General features: G+C 37.0%; 1 protein-coding gene across 2 annotated transcripts; it reads right to left on the reverse strand.

Annotated features, from left to right (window-relative positions):
- Nucleotides 1-1,820: 1,820 nt before the first annotated feature.
- On the reverse strand, nt 1,821-16,851 carry LOC143411971 (prostaglandin-E(2) 9-reductase-like). 2 transcript variants are annotated; one of them, XM_076872775.1, is made up of 9 exons: nt 16,557-16,851; nt 11,918-12,085; nt 11,002-11,118; nt 10,125-10,202; nt 9,585-9,707; nt 7,446-7,555; nt 6,765-6,930; nt 3,256-3,338; nt 1,821-2,077 (listed from the first exon to the last, which is right to left on the reverse strand). In XM_076872775.1, the coding sequence occupies exons 1-9, from the start codon at nt 16,638-16,640 to the stop codon at nt 2,035-2,037; spliced, it is 972 nt and encodes a 323-aa protein (XP_076728890.1). In that variant the 5' UTR covers nt 16,641-16,851; the 3' UTR covers nt 1,821-2,034. The 2 variants fall into 2 exon arrangements, with proteins under 2 accessions (XP_076728890.1, XP_076728891.1); XM_076872776.1 differs by lacking the exon at nt 10,125-10,202.
- Nucleotides 16,852-18,852: the final 2,001 nt, after the last annotated feature.

The raw sequence follows: 18,852 nt of genomic DNA on the forward strand, positions 1-18,852 counted from the left end.
TGTCTATAATGATAACTAATAATTTCATGGCTGTTGAGAGCCACAGCCAAAAGGGCCCCAGCAAACTTCCAGCTGCCAGCAAACTTCCAGCTGCCAGCTGATGATTGGCTCAGAGCAGCCCCAGCAACTTCTAGCTGCCAACTGATTGGCTCCTCTGTGGTGATGCTCATTGGGCTGTTTCCCTACCCTTTCAGACCACAGAGCTGCTCATTGGGGGACTTTTTAGGCTCTGCCCATGTGACCCAGTCAATCAGCCTCAAGAGCAGGAGGAGTGGGGGAGGTAGAAAGGCTTGTGGGAAGCCGGTGGTGGCAGTTGGGCTCTGAAGGTTTTTCCTGAGGAGCTGTTTTGTTTGGCGTGTGTGGTTCTAAAAATAAAGTTCGTTTCTTTTGACAAGTGGCTCCTGAATTGTGCACAGCCAGACTGCGGCATTTGGTGGCCCATACAGGGAACGAACCCGCGACCTTGGCATTAAAACTGGTATCTTCCAAAGTTTGTGACCAGATAAGATGCAGTGACTTGTAGTAGAGTTAATTTGCTTTGAGGAAAAAAGTTGATAGCCCTGTTGACACTACCGAAAGACCAAGACCATTCTGTGTGACACAGCTTTGGTAATGGCAGGCAGGCAGGCAAAACCACACTTAATTGTCTGCCATTGTGAATCTCCTTTTCCTTTATTGCCTGCTTTTTTGGTGCTTTAGACAACTGACTGTTTACAAACGTGTATACTGTTCATTCCCCAGAATCTAATGGTTTCTTGATGTTTCCAGGGGAGAAACTGGAGCTTTACTAGTCCAACATTTTCTCACATCACTCTATATTCTAGATTTTCAAGTGATTTATGAGATTCCTTTCTATGAATGCATCCAATTTGACATAAGTATTTTCAAGTAAGTTGTAATTAAGGTTGTTTCAGCTCTTCTTCTAATGCTAATCACAAATCCAGCTATGGTATTTGATAATACACAAAATGTTTTTTTATCTCTAGAGTATTATCATCAAAAGAACATTTGGTGGAAGGAAAACAACAGAGGAGAGGAAAGAAATCAATAGAAATGAGTGAGGTGGGAAAAGGCATAGGAAAGTACCTGGGGGATGAAATCTACCCTATTATGCTATTTCCGGGTATGCATATACCACAGTATATGAATAAAATCAAATCATCTAATATATACAAGTACATGTACATCACATTAAGTAAATTACAATAATAGTAGGAAGACCAGGAGAGTAGAGCAAGCAGATCATGGGGAGGAGGAGGACAAGAAGGGAAGTTATTGAGGTATGAGATTGATCAAATGTTAGGTGTATATGTGAATTGGCATCGTGAATCTCACTATTATGAATAATTATAATGTGCCAGAAATAAAGAATTCTTATCATAGTCCTCAAGCAGAGAAGTGTTCAACTCTGCTCACTTCAGCCTTGGCACATCTGACCCCTCACACTTTTTACAGGATGGTTTTCCTCTCACCTCCTTGACAACCATCTGACAACCATCTTATTCCCTAGTATACAGGAGCTCTGGTCCTCAAGCTGCAGGAAAGGAGCCCTTGACCTGATGCTTATCCTGGCCCTGTGTGCTTCATCTTGCAGACCATGAACCATAATCGAAATGTATTCTGTTTTCTGATTATGCCCGGGGCTAGAGAAACACTGAAAAATAAATATCAATTGCTACTTCCTTAAATCCTGAGAACTCCTATATTCTCCTACCTCAGAAACATCAAAAACCCCTGCTTACAGGCTAGTAGCCAAATTGGGTTTGTTCATAATCACTCAAAAAGAAAATAATCATAAACATAATAGAGTGAATATAGAATCTTGAGATAAACAACTTTATTTTTAACAAAAATTGATGAAAATTTAGTGTCTTCCGTACTGGACTGATGAAGGTTGCTCCAGCAGAATGTGAGTTGCTAAGATACATGGGTTAACAACACAAGTGATGTGTCCAATCAGTAGCACCTGAGTTGTCTCCTGCATCACAATCCACATGCAGGATACCAGTAGAAGTCATGACAAAGGTGTCCACTTTAATATTCGTCAGCAAATGGATAATTTGGATGATCAGCTCCACTAAAATGAGAAAGAAAAATTTGTAACAGACTCAGTGACACTTTTCTACAGGGGTAAAGAAGTGACATCTACAAACTCCATTATATTTCCTGAGTGGTTGTGAAATAGGCTTTTCCTACTTTCCTGAATATAGCTTTATCAGAAAGGTAACTAAATCATTCAAATTCTATTCCTTTTTCTTGAACAGCAAACAAAAAAACTCACTGAAACAAGAATTCACTCATATTCATCTCCCTTAGCTGTATCAAACAAAGATATCTTTCCTTATTTCTTCTTCTCAGTGAAAACAGATAAAGATTGCAACGTGGATACATATTTGTAGAGGACACATCCATTTATGCCATCTTTAGTATAAAAACAGGTTTAGATATTGACCGATACAAAAAGTATTTTAGTGTAGAGTATTTTGATAGCAATTTATCTTCCATTTCACTAATTCATTAATTATTTTCTCACTGTTGATCACACATGACACGGTGCTACACTGCTACACTCAGATATGGAAAGGATGTTGGTTATAAGGTAGACATGCAAACCCCTAGAGCTCACCATATAATATTTACATCTCTATACTTTAGAAAGAATACAACAGAAAATCATTATTTCCTGAAGTATTTAATAGGGAGCAAGAATTGCCAACTGCTTGCTACTCTCTCTTGGTATTACGTTCCTCCTTTTCCTTTATTTAATTTATATTAAAATATATTAGAAATGATAACAATATTCCTTCCAGTTTTTAAGGACATATCATCATTGATTATCTAATCCCTTCTCACTTGTCATCACATTAATTTCTATTATAAATTAACATTCCCTCAAGCAGAAGGGACATATATTCCTTGTTTACCCTCACTTATAATATATGAGCATTGTCAGATTCTGTAACCATAAAGCATCAAGAAGGAGTAAAAATTTTTTTGTGACTATAACCCTCTTCAGATGTTTTCTCTGCACACTCTTCCCTTGCTTTTGAATCTCTCTTCTCAAAAATGACTTTATCCTCCGCAGTGAGATGTCTCCATTTTCAAACTCAAAACCAAATATTCTCCCAACGGCCTCCACAAATGCCATTTGTTAGCCACATCAATGTCTGAGGTCTGATCAAAACTCCATTGAATAAAAGGGAAAGACTTGAAACTAAAACAAACAATGGCCGCACATCAACCAACATTACTTACAACTCAGCAGCAAGGTATCGGTAATTTCTGTTCAGGCCATCTAGGTCTTTCATGTCTTCTGCAGTCAACTCAAAATCAAAAACCTACCACACAAATAGAAAGTATTTAGCATAGGTGGACGGTGCATTGCCAATCCTGGAAATTCAATGAAATCAGATAACTGCAGAAACATTTAAAATATCTGAGAAGTTTCCAAAACTTATTAAAGACATGAAACAAAACACTCAAATGGTCAATAAGTATCAGATGAAAATTAAAAAGAAATAACTTCTAATGCATAATGTATTGAAACTGTACCAACTACAGACAAAGAGAGATCATTAAACAGAAGCTGTAGCAAATAAAGCTAATGTTATACCAAGATTACGGTATCATGTACTTAAAAGACCCAGAAACAGCTAGAGGCAACATTTTGAAATATGTAAGATAATTCAATAATTTCCAAGGATACTCTTTGATATCCTTCTTTTGGGGGGAAGAGGGGAAGGTACCAGGGCGTGAACTCAAGGGTACTGAGTCACATCCCCACCCCTATTGTGTATTTTATTTAAAGATAGGTTCTCACTCAATTGGTTAGCACCTTGCTTTTTCTGAGGCTTCCTTGAACTCTCCATCCTCTTGCCTCAGCCTCCTGAGCTGCTGGAATCAAAGTCATGTGCCACTGTGCCCAGCTATAGGTCAGTTTCTATATCACATCAGTGGAAACTTCAAACTTCACTAATGATTTTTGTTCAACAATTTTTAAGTCAGAAATTCTTAAAATACTAATTATATCCTGTTAATTAGGTTAGTAAACTCAAAGGAGGTGATGGAAAGAGAATCACCTTGTCCAAATCTGAGACATTTTAAACATGAAAACAGTTTTCACAAATTGCTAACATGCCTAAACAAATTGATACTTAAATCATAAGTAGTTTCCTCAAAAATGGCAAAAGTAAAATGTTGATAATTTAACAATTGATGAATGAGGTAAATGGTACTAACAGAATTCATTGAACTTTTCTGTGCATTTGGAAATTCTCAAAATGAAAAGGGATTATCAGAATTATCACTACTGTATAAATAAATCTAACAGAATATATACAAAGGCCTTCATGGAGAAGTTTACCGAAGAGGTTTCAAGTTGGCTGAATATAAAGCAAATTTCCTAGCTGCTCAGTGGCATAAAACCATACAAGCAGTTTCTCAGCAAGGTGGGTGAACAAATGAAATAAGAGGGTGACTTTTCTGGAATTTCATATTGAACATTCACAACAGATTGGGTACTCATTAAGTTAGACTAATTAAATCAGGAAAAATTGCCCAGCACTACAGCTAATGCCACAGTTGGAGTTACCAGCCAGATTGGTCTCTCCATGAGCACAGAGGATAAAGGAATTTATGGAATCCATATTTTAAACTAAAAGGTGTGCTACATAATATCCTCTTATGGGAAGGAAACCACATCGCTCAAGTTGGTGTGTGAAGGACGAAAGAAGGAATCATTTTGCAGCAGTAGTGCAAGGAGCTGGCAGCTGAGGGACCTGATTCCTGGCAAATCCAAGTCTGGCCTAAATACAGGCCTAGCAAACCCACATGGACAACATAAAGTAAGCCTAAGTAACCAGGAGAAAATCTATTGTGGAGAGAGCTTTACACAGGGGACAACTGGTTGTGAAATCGCTCCTAGCTCACCCCTCCCACTGAGATCTTGCTTGCTTCCAGGACCAGCTGGGAGAGACTCATTGGCTAGGAATTGGAAAGGGTGGGAGATGGAGAGATTGAGTTTGGAGACTAAACCCAAGACCAGGAACCATGCAGTCCCCAGGTGATATAGTGGATTAAAATTTGATTCTTCCACAACATGAGTGGAGCCCAAGGGGAGATCACTGGAGTACAGTCTTTCAGCATGGACCAGCAATTGCTAGGCCCTATAGGAAGGCTGATTTGAAAGCTCCAGGCCAATTCCATGCAGTGAAGAGTCTGGAGCCTAGCTAAGCATAAATCCTTCCTCTAAGAGTTCTGCTGCTGGGACTACCTGTCTCACCCTAGCAATACCACCATGAGGGTAGAGCAAGTATCATTGTCCAAACAACCCCACATACTGCAGAGAAAGGAAGCTGAGAATTTTTGAACTCCAACAGAAACAATTCTTTAATTTTTAATTTTTGAGATCTTTTTTTCTTCTTTTTTTTTTCCTTTTTTCATTTCTCTGCTCAAATGTGACCTTAATATTTCGTGGACATTTGTACATATTCATATTTGATATTTTTCCTAATTTATAGCATTTTTAGAACCAGTTATTTTTCAAGAATCAGTTGTTTGAGGACTAGGGTGTTTGATTAATATATTTTAGTTTTGTATTATTTTATTTTTATTTTACATTATTATTTTTTTTAATTTTTACTTTTATTTTTCTCTCTCACTTATTTGTTTCCTTGACTATCATTCCTCCTTTTCCTCTGCTAATGGTCAATCTCTATTGTTTTCTCTTTTGCACCTCTTTTAATTTTTTATTCTAGCATCCCTCCTGTTTCCTCATAATCATCACATCCTACATCAACTCTGTTCTCTTACTTTCCACCATTAGAACTTGTAAACACTGTAGCAAACTGTTTTTAATGTATGGAATAATTGTGCATATTATTTGTCTTTACATTGACAACATTGTAGATGTCAAAACAAGAAATATTTGGATTAATGCTATATATCATTTGATTGCTTGTTGTTATTCTTTCTCTCCACCTAAATGGTTAAATACTGAAAACCTCCAGGGTGATGAGATAAAGCCTGCATCATCAACTGGTAGATGTAAAATTCTATGGAGGGGAGCTCAGACACCCCAGACAACAGAGCAAGCTGGACTGAAGCTGAGGGAGCACATGTTCTGCGGATGCATATGAGAATCTATCTCAAAATTGTGAAAATCCAGTGTAACGGGAAGACATTCACTGAGTTCAGGTTGAGCCAAGGGTAATAGTCAAACCATAGAATTATGAAATAAACAAGTGTTCTTTGCACTAACCTCAATATTATGGGTGGTTTGTTTGCATCTACTCTAAGTAATGGTTCAAAAAAGTTCTCCTACTCAAGAATAAAAAGATGAACAACACATCTAAATGGGTAATACATAAACTGACAGGTGACAAGTGAAAAACTCAAATTGAATAAATATATGAATATTAAAATGGATTAAGTATATGGGAAGTTTAAAAAAAATAATAATTTCAGGAATAAAATCTCCCAATCCAAACTCTATTTTTGGAAAGTATACAAAGATGTCACTTGTAAGAGTTACACAATACATGGCTACCAATGCTGAAAACCAAATCTCTGTGTTTTATCCAACCTAATTCTATCCAGTTGCACTGTCTATCCCATTGTAGAGCAAAAGAACACACTCTGAAAGCACCTGAAAACTTACATGCAGAGGACATGCTGCGGTTATTGACTGTTCCCAATAAGATCCTTGCACATTTCAAAGAAGCACACATGTGAAAAAACCACATTCCCACAGCCCTCCTCTATACCTGAATGTTCTCTTTTATTTCATTCTCCTTCAAACTCTGGGCCAGAACCACAACCCCTCGTTGCAGCTGGTAGCGGAGGGCAATCAGGGCTGGGGATCGCCTGTGCTTTTTTGCCAAGGCTCCAAGAACAGGATCATCCAAGAGAACTGGAGAGCTCTGGTCAACCCTAAAAGAAAAGAAAGAAGTGCTTAAGTCCTGAGGCCAAGTAGTAAGGAAGATATCATTTATTTCTGGGTGGTGTTTTTTGTTTGTTGGTATGTTTGTTTTTGGTATGTGTTTGTGTGTGTAGGGGGGAGGGCGGTGTCTAAGGGCAATTACTACAGGTTTAATCAAAAATTATTTTGCTAGAGATGCAAATGCTTACTCCTTTTTATTTGTGACACAGGGTCTTACTAAGTTTCTGAGGCTGGCCTCAAGTTTACAATCTTTCCGCCTCAGCTTCCCCAGACACTGCAATGACAGGCAAGCACCATTATACCAACACACAAAACATACTGAGGTCTATTTGAACCACTCTAAATAGGCATCCTCAAATGCGGACCCTAGAACTGCAGCATCAGTGATTTATGGGACCTTCACAGAAGTGCAAATTCTCTCCTGTCCCTGAGCCACTTGAGAGTGATCTTCCGAAATGTGAGTCTTATAGGACATTTGAGGTAAGCTCCCTGATGTTCTCATTACCATTTTTTCTCTCGTTGAGTTCCAAGAGCACTATAAGCAACCAAAACAATGTTTTTTGATTTGCAGAAGTCCAGCAATTTCCTCTGGTTGTGATAAACATGACATTCTACCTGCGGTGGACAAGACAGAAAGTATCTCATTCAACAAAATGTTAATGTTAATATGAAAACAAAATGCCAAAGAAAAAAAGCTGAATCTTTTTAAAAATCGAATCTTGGACTTTAAATTTTGCCATTAACCAAGATTGACCAATGACTTATGAGAAAAAGTTTGAAAGACATTTGATAGATATTCTGCAGATAACATTTGTGTAAAATTGTTCATCAAACCTATAATATCCTAGTCCATACCTCCAGGAGCTTAGAATAATTCTCCCTATTCATATATGTAAGAACAAGTTCCAATTAGAACTAGTCAGGGTGGGACAAAGTGACCCAGACTTGAAAATCTCCCCTCTGCAGACAAGAACATGAACAATGGAAACTTGGAAATCTGAAGCCACCCTACTGTCATCCAACAGTCTAGAGGTAAAGGTTGGCAGAACTACAAAACTCCCAAGAGACTCCCTAGAAAACTGGAAGCCAGGGTGGGCATGCCATCCCCCTCCTTTCTGAGAGGATTCACTCTCTCCCTTAAGAGTTTCATCTTTTGCCATTTTCTTATCCTTTGTAATAAATTCATGCCTGCAATTCTGAGCCACATGTCTGCAATTTTTCTAGTGTGATGCAAAAACCATTAACTGAGGACCACTATACCTGCCCCTTGATTTATAAAAAGAATTCAAGTCTAACTCCTGACTCCAAATGGGACTGGAAAAACAAGTTCACTGATATAATAAGACAGTTTAGAAAAAAGATCCTGGTTCACGCATTATATGGAAAAGCACTGGATGACTGACCAATCTGAGTGAAAAGAGCTTAAGAAACATGACAAAGAGCAACATGTGAACCAGAGTGGCATCCTGGAAAGGAGAAGAAATATACAAGATATTTCAGAAAAGCAATGGGAATCCTGAACACAGACTGGATTTAGATGAGAGAGAGACTTACAAATAACTTTAGGTACAGTAATCAAAATGTGCTGTATGAGATATGATCTTCATTCCTAGGAAATGTTTCCTGAGTTCTCTAAGATTTAGTAGTCTAGTCTACAATACACTTTAAAGAAATCTAGCAAAATATTACTCAGGGGTATGCAGATATATCCACAAAAATCTACATCTCACAGAGTTCCCCAAAGTCAACAATTTTACATACAAGTTAGAATATACGAATGTCCTATATCATGCTCTCAATTTCTGTATGTTTGAAAAATTGCAAGATAAAAAATTAAGATAAATTAATACAAAATTATTTTCAATTATTAGCAATTATATTTGAAATTTATACTGCTCTACCAACATTTATAAAAAGTTATGATCTCTGTTTTCCAATCACAGACAAATAACCATGCCCAGAATAGATGTAATTTAACTGTTGACTTGATATCAGAAAGCATGGAAGAAAGAAAGATAGAAGGGCTCAGACTCAGGGCCAACTGTATATTCTGGTTAAAGTTCCTGAATGTAAATTTGATCCACCATCAGAATCACAGTAAACAAGTAAATTCCTCTGAGGCCTGTTACTTTCATGAGCTCTGCTATTTTTTCTTATTGATGCTTCTGGGTCCATAAAACTGAAATAAGCCATAAAAAAGATTCAGGCACCCGACCTCTACATGAAACCTAATCATTGATCTGTTTTCATTCTTTCTTGTTCACTGCCCATTCCTGTGCACTGGACCTCTTTCCTACACATAATTCCTGCCACTACACATTCACCCATCTGGTCTCTGGTTATCCTCCATTGCTCAAGGACAAGCTCACCATGTCCCCGAAGTCAGATGAACAACAACTCTCCTCCTAGATCACCTGTAAGTCACCCAATTCCTACAAAAACTGGGCACCAAGTTCGTCCCCTGATTTTCACTAAGGATTCACCCAGATAGGTACAATTGAGAACCCTCCACATCCTCCAAGACAGTCTTAGACTCTTCTGTTCTACAAAGACAAATGAACTGGGGAACAGAAGAAATGGACACTTGTAGGTGGTGCAGAAACAAGGAAAGAAATGAGACGGCAGTGAGGATCAGGGCTCTCACCTGGTTGCAGACAGGCTTATACTTGAGGCCTGGCTTATTCAGGATCATCTCTAGCTGCCTGTGGTTAAAGTTGGACACCCCGATGGACTTGGCCAATCCTGCGTCCTTGCACTTCTCCATGGCCTTGGGAGGAAGGAGTGGGGAAGAGGCATTTGTACAATGGACTATGTCAGTATAAAGTCCAGACAGACTGTTAATAGGAGCACTGTCAGGAAATGGCAACAAAGCTGATGAACTGATTATTAACAAGAGAAAAATGGTAAAGATAATTGGGCACAGTACTGAGAGCCAGAAAAGGAATCCCTGTGTCCCTGGGAAATCAGACATCACTGCATGTGGAGGCAGGTGGTGCATTTCTCACTGTCACCATTTTTCTCTGCTGTTTCCCTCTACTATATTCGAGTAATTCATTCCTCCCCACCACCCTAAGAAAAGTCCTCTCTAAAATATAATGATTGCTTGTCCCACAATTTCAGGAGAAAGCATGACCTGACTGTCACCCTGTGCACCTCCTATGTGATCACTCTCTCAGGCACTCACCTCCCACACAGCACAGAGATCCACGTGGTCATATATTGTTTTTCCATTTTCATCTTTTGGAAAAAGCTCTTCCCCTGGCTGGAATAGAAGTGATCATCACAGCAATCTTGCCAAATTCATATGTCCATGTGTAGCAATGATGCTAGGTGTATTTATGGAATGGAACATTCAAGCCCATGAAATAAGTGGATTATCACTTCATCTGTTTACAAAGTGTTTGCATGTGGATGTAAGGAATACCATTAGGTGCTTATATTCCTGTTTTCTCTTACATCAAGTTATCTATATGCATATATATAATTTTAAAAGTTTTTTGCAGTTCTCCTCATGGAGTCTCCTACTTCACTTATGTTAGTTTTCCTGTCCCTATACATTGCCCTGTGTCAATTCCTCTCTTTCACTGGGAGGGTACAGGTTTGCATTCAATTAAACACAGCAATAGTGAATATCAGTGATGACACAGGTTAAACAATATTCCTTATCCACCTGGACACATGTGTGTCCATGAATATATATGTGTACCTAAGATGGTCATTCAAGTTTCTATTCAAGACTGATTTGATGCTGGAAAATGAAGAGACCCTAACAAATATTAATGACTATGAAGCTTGAACTGTCCCAAAGTCACATTTACCACCAATGGAAAAGGCTAAAACAAAACCAAGCAAACCTCTAGTAATGCAGATATAAGGGATAAATAAACAGAGATGTTTCTGAAGATTACTTCTAATCACAAATCTAAATGGTTTCGACTTTCTATAATTCATATAAATTAGGTTTATAGAATTTTACATAGAAACTTAATTCAACCATCCTTGGTAATGAGGGTCCTAGGAATGGCTAGAATTGAATCGGTTTGATGATGTAAATTATTTACCTTCATTGAAAATGGGTAATGAATCAAATACAGGTCAACATAGTCAAAATGAAGTTTTTTCAGTGATCTTTCCAAAGAAGATTGCACCAGCTCTGGTCGATGAAAAGTGCACCATAGCTGCAATGGTTAAAGAGAGGAAATTGGACTGGATTCATACATGACTCATATTTGGGAAATGTTTTAGCTTCATATTAAGACATTCATTTGTCTGTTGATTGGAAACTGTTGATCACAGAGAAGATTTTCTCTTCAGGTCTTGGGTTCCATTTATCTCACCTATTCATGTGAATGGGATTATATTTTTGGTTATTATTAGCCAATCAATCAAACTATGGAAGTAAATACACAAAAGAAATTATTTTTATCAAATACTAACATTATTGAATCTCTGAATTGTGTTTCATAGAGATTGTAAGCCTATTATTAGTCCATTTCATCCATTTATTTCACCAGAATATTTCACCAGAATAGAAGGGAAACACGGTTTTAACATTTTAATATATGCTAAACAAAAATCAAGACATTTTAGCTACATCTTCTTTACTCCCCATACACTTTCCTACAAAATGAACTTTGATAAAGACAAATATTAGAGTAGATATTCAGAATCATAAGAAATTTTAGAAGTCATCATGGAGAAAACAAAACTATAATCTGGTCATAATTTTATCTGATTCCACACTAATACTAAATCATTCTGATGATTCCAGAATCAGAAAAGTATAGAAATTTAAAAGTCATAATTTGTAGACTGTGCGTAGTAATTCATAACCATTCTCTATTTTGAAACTGGATATCATATGTGAATGAAGATTGTACCAATATTTGTGAATATTGGTACAATACCAATACCTCATCACCTAATTTTCATTTCTTCATATCTCTTTCAATAATTTTTACACTGTATACACAATACCTTGGAAGTATAGAATATGTCTTCTCTCTTCACAGTGCCATCTGCAATCTTGCTTCTAACGGCCAGTCCTACCTCCTCTTCTACTTGGTATACATAAGCACAATCAATATGGCGGAAACCAGCTTCTATAGCTATTTTGGTGGCCTCTGTTGTCTTACTATTAGGAACCTAGAGGAACAATCAAAAGTATTTGAGAGTCATATTATGAGAGGTAACTCCTAGTGAGCAAAGAGGACAGGTCACTAGACGGGAAGGAATTTTATATCCCAATGTTTTCTTCAGACTACCTAATTATGTGATAAGGTACTAGTCCCTTGCACTTTAAATGCCCATTTTTTCTTATATAATACTTAAGGAAATAGCCAAAGTACCAAACTGAATATTATGGGCCAAAAGAATGACCTCCTGAAACTCAACTTTTGCCCATGTCTTCTGTTACTTCTGTATTTGGGGTAATGTCCCTGAATCACTTTGGATATTTCCTAGTTAATACAAGAATCTGGCATCCCACACGCCCCTTCAGACACAGAAATCCTAGTACACTCACATCAGAGGACCCTAGGAGTGACTCAAATTCCTTGAGTTTCTGGGAGAACTCACAGGATTCAGCATACAGTTATAGATATGTTATCATTTATTTGATAAATCACTATGTAAAATTAATACAGGGAAAGAATGCACGAGATTGATTATAGAGAAAAAATATGATGCAAGGTTCTATGAATCATCTCCAAATAAAGATACACAGATTATATTACATTCCCAAATAATAGGAATTTTGAAACCACTTGGAAAATATTTCCTACAAGAAAATATACTGTGATAATTTTCTAAGATTTTCACATATTTGTTGACTGTTTGTTCCTCTTATTTGAGAAGTGTCTGCTTAATTCCTTTGCCCATTAATTTATTGTGTTTTACTTACTTTCTTTCCTTGGCATTAACCTATTTTATTTCTTTGTATATTGTTAAAATTAATGCCTTATCTACACTGTGGGTGTAAATTTATCTCCAATTCTGTAGAATCAAGTGATGTTTTTTCTGGTTAAATTGACACTCTATGCTAGGACACAATACAATTTCACTCTCCCAAAGAAAGATAGATGTGTGTGTGTGTGTGTGTGTGTGTGTGTGTGTTTCTGTGTGTGTATACATATACATATATATGGTTTATACATATACATATATATGGTTCTAAAGAAAAGGGTAAAACAGTATTTCCCTGAATGTCTCTTTCTGTTCCCCAAATCCTAGCCAAATTATGAAATAATGAGAGCAAGCCTGGACTTCTTCTCCCAGATATTTATTATCTCTAAGCACCTTGTCTTTTTCTTCTGCACATTGGAAATGAGGGCAAGGTAATGCTACCTGTGGAAACACGCTTTTTTTCTTGTATGCCAGGACAGTTGCTCCTTGGCATGTTGGTGAAATAAGCAAATTAAGGAAGTGAATGTTGATGATGTCACTGCTTCTGCAGCCTAACTCTCTTGATTCTACAGAACTGGAGATAACCTTTGTCATCCACAGTGTAGAAAAGGTATTAATATCCAGACTATACAAAGGAATCAAAAAGCTTACCTCAAGAAAAGAAAGTAAGTAAAACCCAATAAATTCATGATCAAAGGAATTAAACTGACACCTCTCACACAGGAGGAACAGTCAACAAGTATATGAAAAAATATTCAACATCTCTAGAAATTAGAAAAATTCAAATTAAAACTACACTGAGATTTCAACTGACTCCATTCAGAAAGGCAACTATCAAGAATATACTTTAAATGGGAAAAGTGTGAATTATATTTCAATAAAGCTGATTTAAAAGCCTAAAAAAAAAAGAATACAGTAACAGGGTGGGGGCTGTAGCGCTTGCTTCTCACATGTTGGGCACTGGGTTGGATCCTCAGCACCACATAAAAATAAATAAATAAAGGCATTGTGTCCATCTACAACTAAAAAATATTAAAAAAAAAAAGAATACAGTAACAGCTGGGGCAGTGACTTACAACTATAAACCCAGAGTCAGGAGGCTGAGACAGGAGGATGGCAAGTTCAAAGCCAGCCTCAGTAATGGAAAGGCACTAAGCAACTTGGGGAAACCCTGTCTGTAAATAAAATACCAAAAAATATAGGGGCAGGAATTGGGCTCAGTAGGTTGAGTACTCTTGAGTTCAATTTCTGGTACCAAAAAAGAAAAAGAATACAATGACAGTAAATGTTGGTGAGGGGAGATGTAAAGAAGATGATACACTGTACATTGCAAATTGATACATTCTGGAGCGCAGTATGGAAATTTTCCAAAACGATAGGAATGGAACCACAATTCGACTGGGTTATCCCATTTCTCTATATGTATCCAAAGGAGTTAAAATCAGCGTGAAGTACCCACATCAATGTTTAATGCAGTGGAATTCAAAATAGCTAAGCTAGGTCACTTCAACAAATAAATGATTAATGAAATGTGAAAGATATACACAATGGAATATAACTCAGCCATTAAGCAAAATAATTTTATGACATCTGCTAGTTCAATGAGTGAATCTGGAAACTATCATGATAAGTGAAATAAGGCAGTCCCACAAAAACCAAAAGTGGAATCATCTCTCTGATATGTGCATGCTAACACACAGCAAGTGGGGAGGGAAGGGAAGAACAGAAGTTTGGAGTTTTAGACAAAGAAGAGTGACAGAAGGAGGTGGGAATGGGAATAGGAAATACAGTGGAATAAATCTGACATAACTCTCACATGTTCAGGCTGGGGATATAACTCAGTTGGTAGAGTGCTTGCTTCACATGCACAAGGCCATGGGTTCCATCACCAGCACCACACTTACCCACACACACAAAAACTTTCGTATGTTCACATATGAATATACCACAGAGAATGTCCACATCATGTACATTTAAAAGACTGGAATTCTAATTAAAATAAGACATACACCATGTTTTTATTAATATCTCAAAATCCACTCTACTGTCATGTATAACTAAAAGAACAAATAAAAAAAATTTAGTTCAAAACCTTCTGTTTGTGGTAACTGAGATAGAACTGAAGGTACTGTGAAGAAGATAAGTGTCACTCATCTAACCAGGGTTCACAGGACAAAATGTCATGAGGAGGAGGAAGCCCTGCTTAGCAAAGCAGTATGAAGGCAGGTGCTGTGGTTCAGCCAGTCACTGCTGTACCCTCCCCATAAAGACTCCTCAATAAGCACTAGTGCCTTGTAAGCAGTCTCCAGGTATATTCTCTTGTCTTTTGGCAACCTATGCCACTGCCCTGGAACATCAGGACAATGAACATGACTGCAGAATACATAAATAAGCACCACTGTTTAGATTACTTAGGGACAGCAGGAATCCTTGTGTGTTATAAAAAAAAAGTGAAAAATCAAAGTTTCCAGAGGCCACCAGGGGCCAGATTGATAATAGGCTTTTGAACAAACAGCAATGTGCTGTGTCACCTCTGGTCCACAACTGTATCGCTCTATGACAAACTAAACACTGGCCAGAAAAAAGTATATACTCTAAGGATATAAACTGACAGTGAAGAAATTATACTCATCTTATAAGGAATAATTCACATAAGCATCAGCCCTTAGCTCACTCTTTGTGGAAGATAAAATAAGAGTGAAATGGAAAAAACTGCATCATCTACAAAATTTGGATGATGTTTTGAAAGTTCATTTGTTCAAGAGTAAAAGGCAAATCAAACATGCTGTTTTCTATTTGACAATTTTCAGAAGCTTTGTTTTTCCATGAAATCAAATTGAATGCAATACTCAGCTCTACCACCTACTGCTAATACTAGCCATTATTTCTCAGGTGTAAGGGCATGTCAACTACAGCTGAAGTCCTAGTGGTCTCCTTCATGCCACTTTACCTTACAATGTAACTAGGTCCTTTCACGTGTCTTACAATTGCTCTCTAGATTTTTCCTGAAGTCATGCAGAATAAAAAAGGCTATATTCAAAGTTCAGGGAATTAATTCCTTTTCACACAATTAAGTGTCCAGAGTACAAAATTAGTTTAATCTAGTGAACTTTGTTCGCTCCACTTTAGATTATAATTTGTCAATACAACACACATGAACAATGACCCCAAAATGACAAATACACTTCCTAAGTTCCTGTTCGACTTCTCAGGATGTTATATTATACTTTCAACTAAATTTCCCACATGTGAGAGCACATGAAAACTCTACTCAGCCAAGGTTCAACATTTTCTGTGAGCTACTGAAACCTTCCTCATAGTGAAAAGGAAGTATTTTCCATCATTTATTCTTATGCTTCTCAAGTACTTTTAGCAACACAAAAAGTTCCCAAAGTATACAAATAAAGAGAGAAAATAATTCCAGTGCAAGCCAATTGCTGACATTCATCATTTTACCAAGTTGGTAAATAGACTAAAATGTGGTGGAACAGTACCCAGAATACTCAATAGGTGACCACACCATCAGACAATGATGCAGAGCAATGTCTGACCATTTTCTCTCCTGTCCATGGTGTAGCTCTAGCCTGGAGAAACAGTAGCACATGAGCCCCCCACAGTCACACAGGGAGCAAGTAACTTAACCACTCAGATTGGATTCCATTCATCATATGTCTAGTTTGTTTGAACCCTCAACCCAAACCCCTACTGTTACCTCTTGAGGTTTATAGGTGCCAAAGCCCAGTCCAGGAATGAAGTGACCATCACTGAGCTGCACAAACTGATGTTTGGAATTCATTGCTGTCACTCCTCAGCCTAAGCAGGTTCTGCTTCTCCTTCTGCCTTTAGAAGTTAGTAGATGGAATTCACAGTCCCAACTGTTTGTCTAATGATTAACCAAACCTGTTGCTGTGGTCACTCAGCTATCTCAGTCCCAGCGGGTGTGGGGCACGTGGAGTCAAAACACAGACACCAGGAGCTGGTGAGAGCAGGCAGCTGGCAGACCTCAGCAAGCTCATTTAATGCGGAAGTGGTTACAGTTGATGGAGGGCACAGTTCTCCAATCATTAATAAGCAAACATGTTATATAACATCTAGAAGCCAATCATCTTAATGTAACCGCACTATGAGGAAGTTCTAAATATTGTTACGCAGCAAAAGGCAGACTGGAAGGATCATTGTCCTGATGAAAAGGAGCCTTATGAGTTGGGGGAATCATGCCCTGAGGCCCTTGTCTCTTGGTTCCCTGGCAATGCTGACCTCAGCCACTGAGAATGTGGTTTCTCAGAAGGCTTGTAGCTGCTGGCTGCCAACCCAGAATTACTCCCACACAAATGTACTTGCTGTCTCATATTTAGCCAAACTTATTCAGGCAGAGTGAGGTTAAAGTAACATCCTACATGTGAGAGGAGGACTGGAACCAGATCACATTTTTCATACGGAATTAAATTTCAAGCAGATTACTACATAGTCATAAAAATGTGTTCGTTTTAATAAATTTTCCCCTTACAATATTATCATGTGTTATTAAAAGAGATTGAATCCTTATTGTCCATTTGTTAAGCTGGAAAACTCACATCCCTGGTGTTTTTTTTTAATTATTATTGTTGTTGTTTTTGCATGTTCTTTGGTTTTTCTACTGGGGTATTTTGTTGTTTTGTTTTTTTGTCATGACAAAGCCCTTTTATCATACATTATTAGAAATAATGGATGAATCATATGTCATTCAACAAAAAGGAATTTAAAAAATAATTATGAACCATTTTTTTGAGTATCAGAAAAATAAACAAATGTTTAAAATAAAAAAGTTAGCCTTCTTAATTTTCTCATTGGTAAAATATTTTCCATAATTTGACTAAGAGGTTGCAATCCTAACAAGTGTGCAGTAACATCTGCACTCACTGTGACATTCTGCTAGGCGAAAGACAGGTGATTATAGCTTGGGAAGTCTTTTTACTCTAGGTAACTAGAGGCTGAAGTTTAGGATAGCTCTCACCCATTAGATTACTACCAGAAAATAATCCATATGTAAGATGCAACATGAAGACATTTTGTGTTATTTATTTTCTTGTTCAAAATTATCCATAAAGGATAAATACCACAAGAATCTTAAATCATTATAAGTTTTGGAATCATTGTATAAACTTTAATACACTGATGAAATAGAATATTTAAAGCAATTAAGTGTCAAATATAAATATATACCAATAAAAATTATTACAGAGAGAAATAAGAGTTTTAATATATTATAATCACAACATAATATGTTCATAAAGGATATGTGATAAAAAAAGGACAACTACAAACTGTAAGTACTCATTCTTTCTGCATAGCGGGACTATCATTGATGTCCTACATGCTTTTTAATCACCTAGACTTTTTTTTGCCACTTTTAGAATTTGAAAAAGCATTTCTTATATGAATTGAAAAGCGCTGCCTTATATACAATCCTATTTACTTCTGGTTTAGATTTTGTGAGATCAAGCCCTTTCTTGATCACACATTATTTGATAAAATGAACTATCTTATGCCACATGCAAGCACACACAGTGGATTTAAGAGGATTGTTGAGCACATTTTAAATTTGACCCTCATAATAAGCATCAAAGGTTAAAACTGAAAAAAAAAAATCTCCTTTCACTAGTTGTATATGACCGTCACAGTACAATAAATTAGAACAAATAAAAGAATAGCCTTTATAACATTCTCATTAGCAATATATTTTATAAGTATTCTCATTTGGCTTTTAATGAAATGTTCATTGTTGAAAGGTGTGAAATCCTGAGAAATGTGAACTATAAAAGATGCTATATCATGCTGCTTAGTGAAGGGTGATTGACTGACAGGTCTGGAAACATTATTTCACAAGATACAATGGAAGTCTTTCTGAAAAGTGGGATTCTGAGAGATTTCTAATCTTCTGCATGTTGTTCAGAACTCTACAATTAATGGTTCACTTTTATAATTTAAAAAAAACTGTTTACTTATACAACGTGAAAATTTTCTAACCC

This window comes from Callospermophilus lateralis, chromosome 13 (assembly GCF_048772815.1).
Source record: "Callospermophilus lateralis isolate mCalLat2 chromosome 13, mCalLat2.hap1, whole genome shotgun sequence".
Taxonomy (NCBI): Eukaryota; Metazoa; Chordata; class Mammalia; order Rodentia; family Sciuridae; genus Callospermophilus; species Callospermophilus lateralis.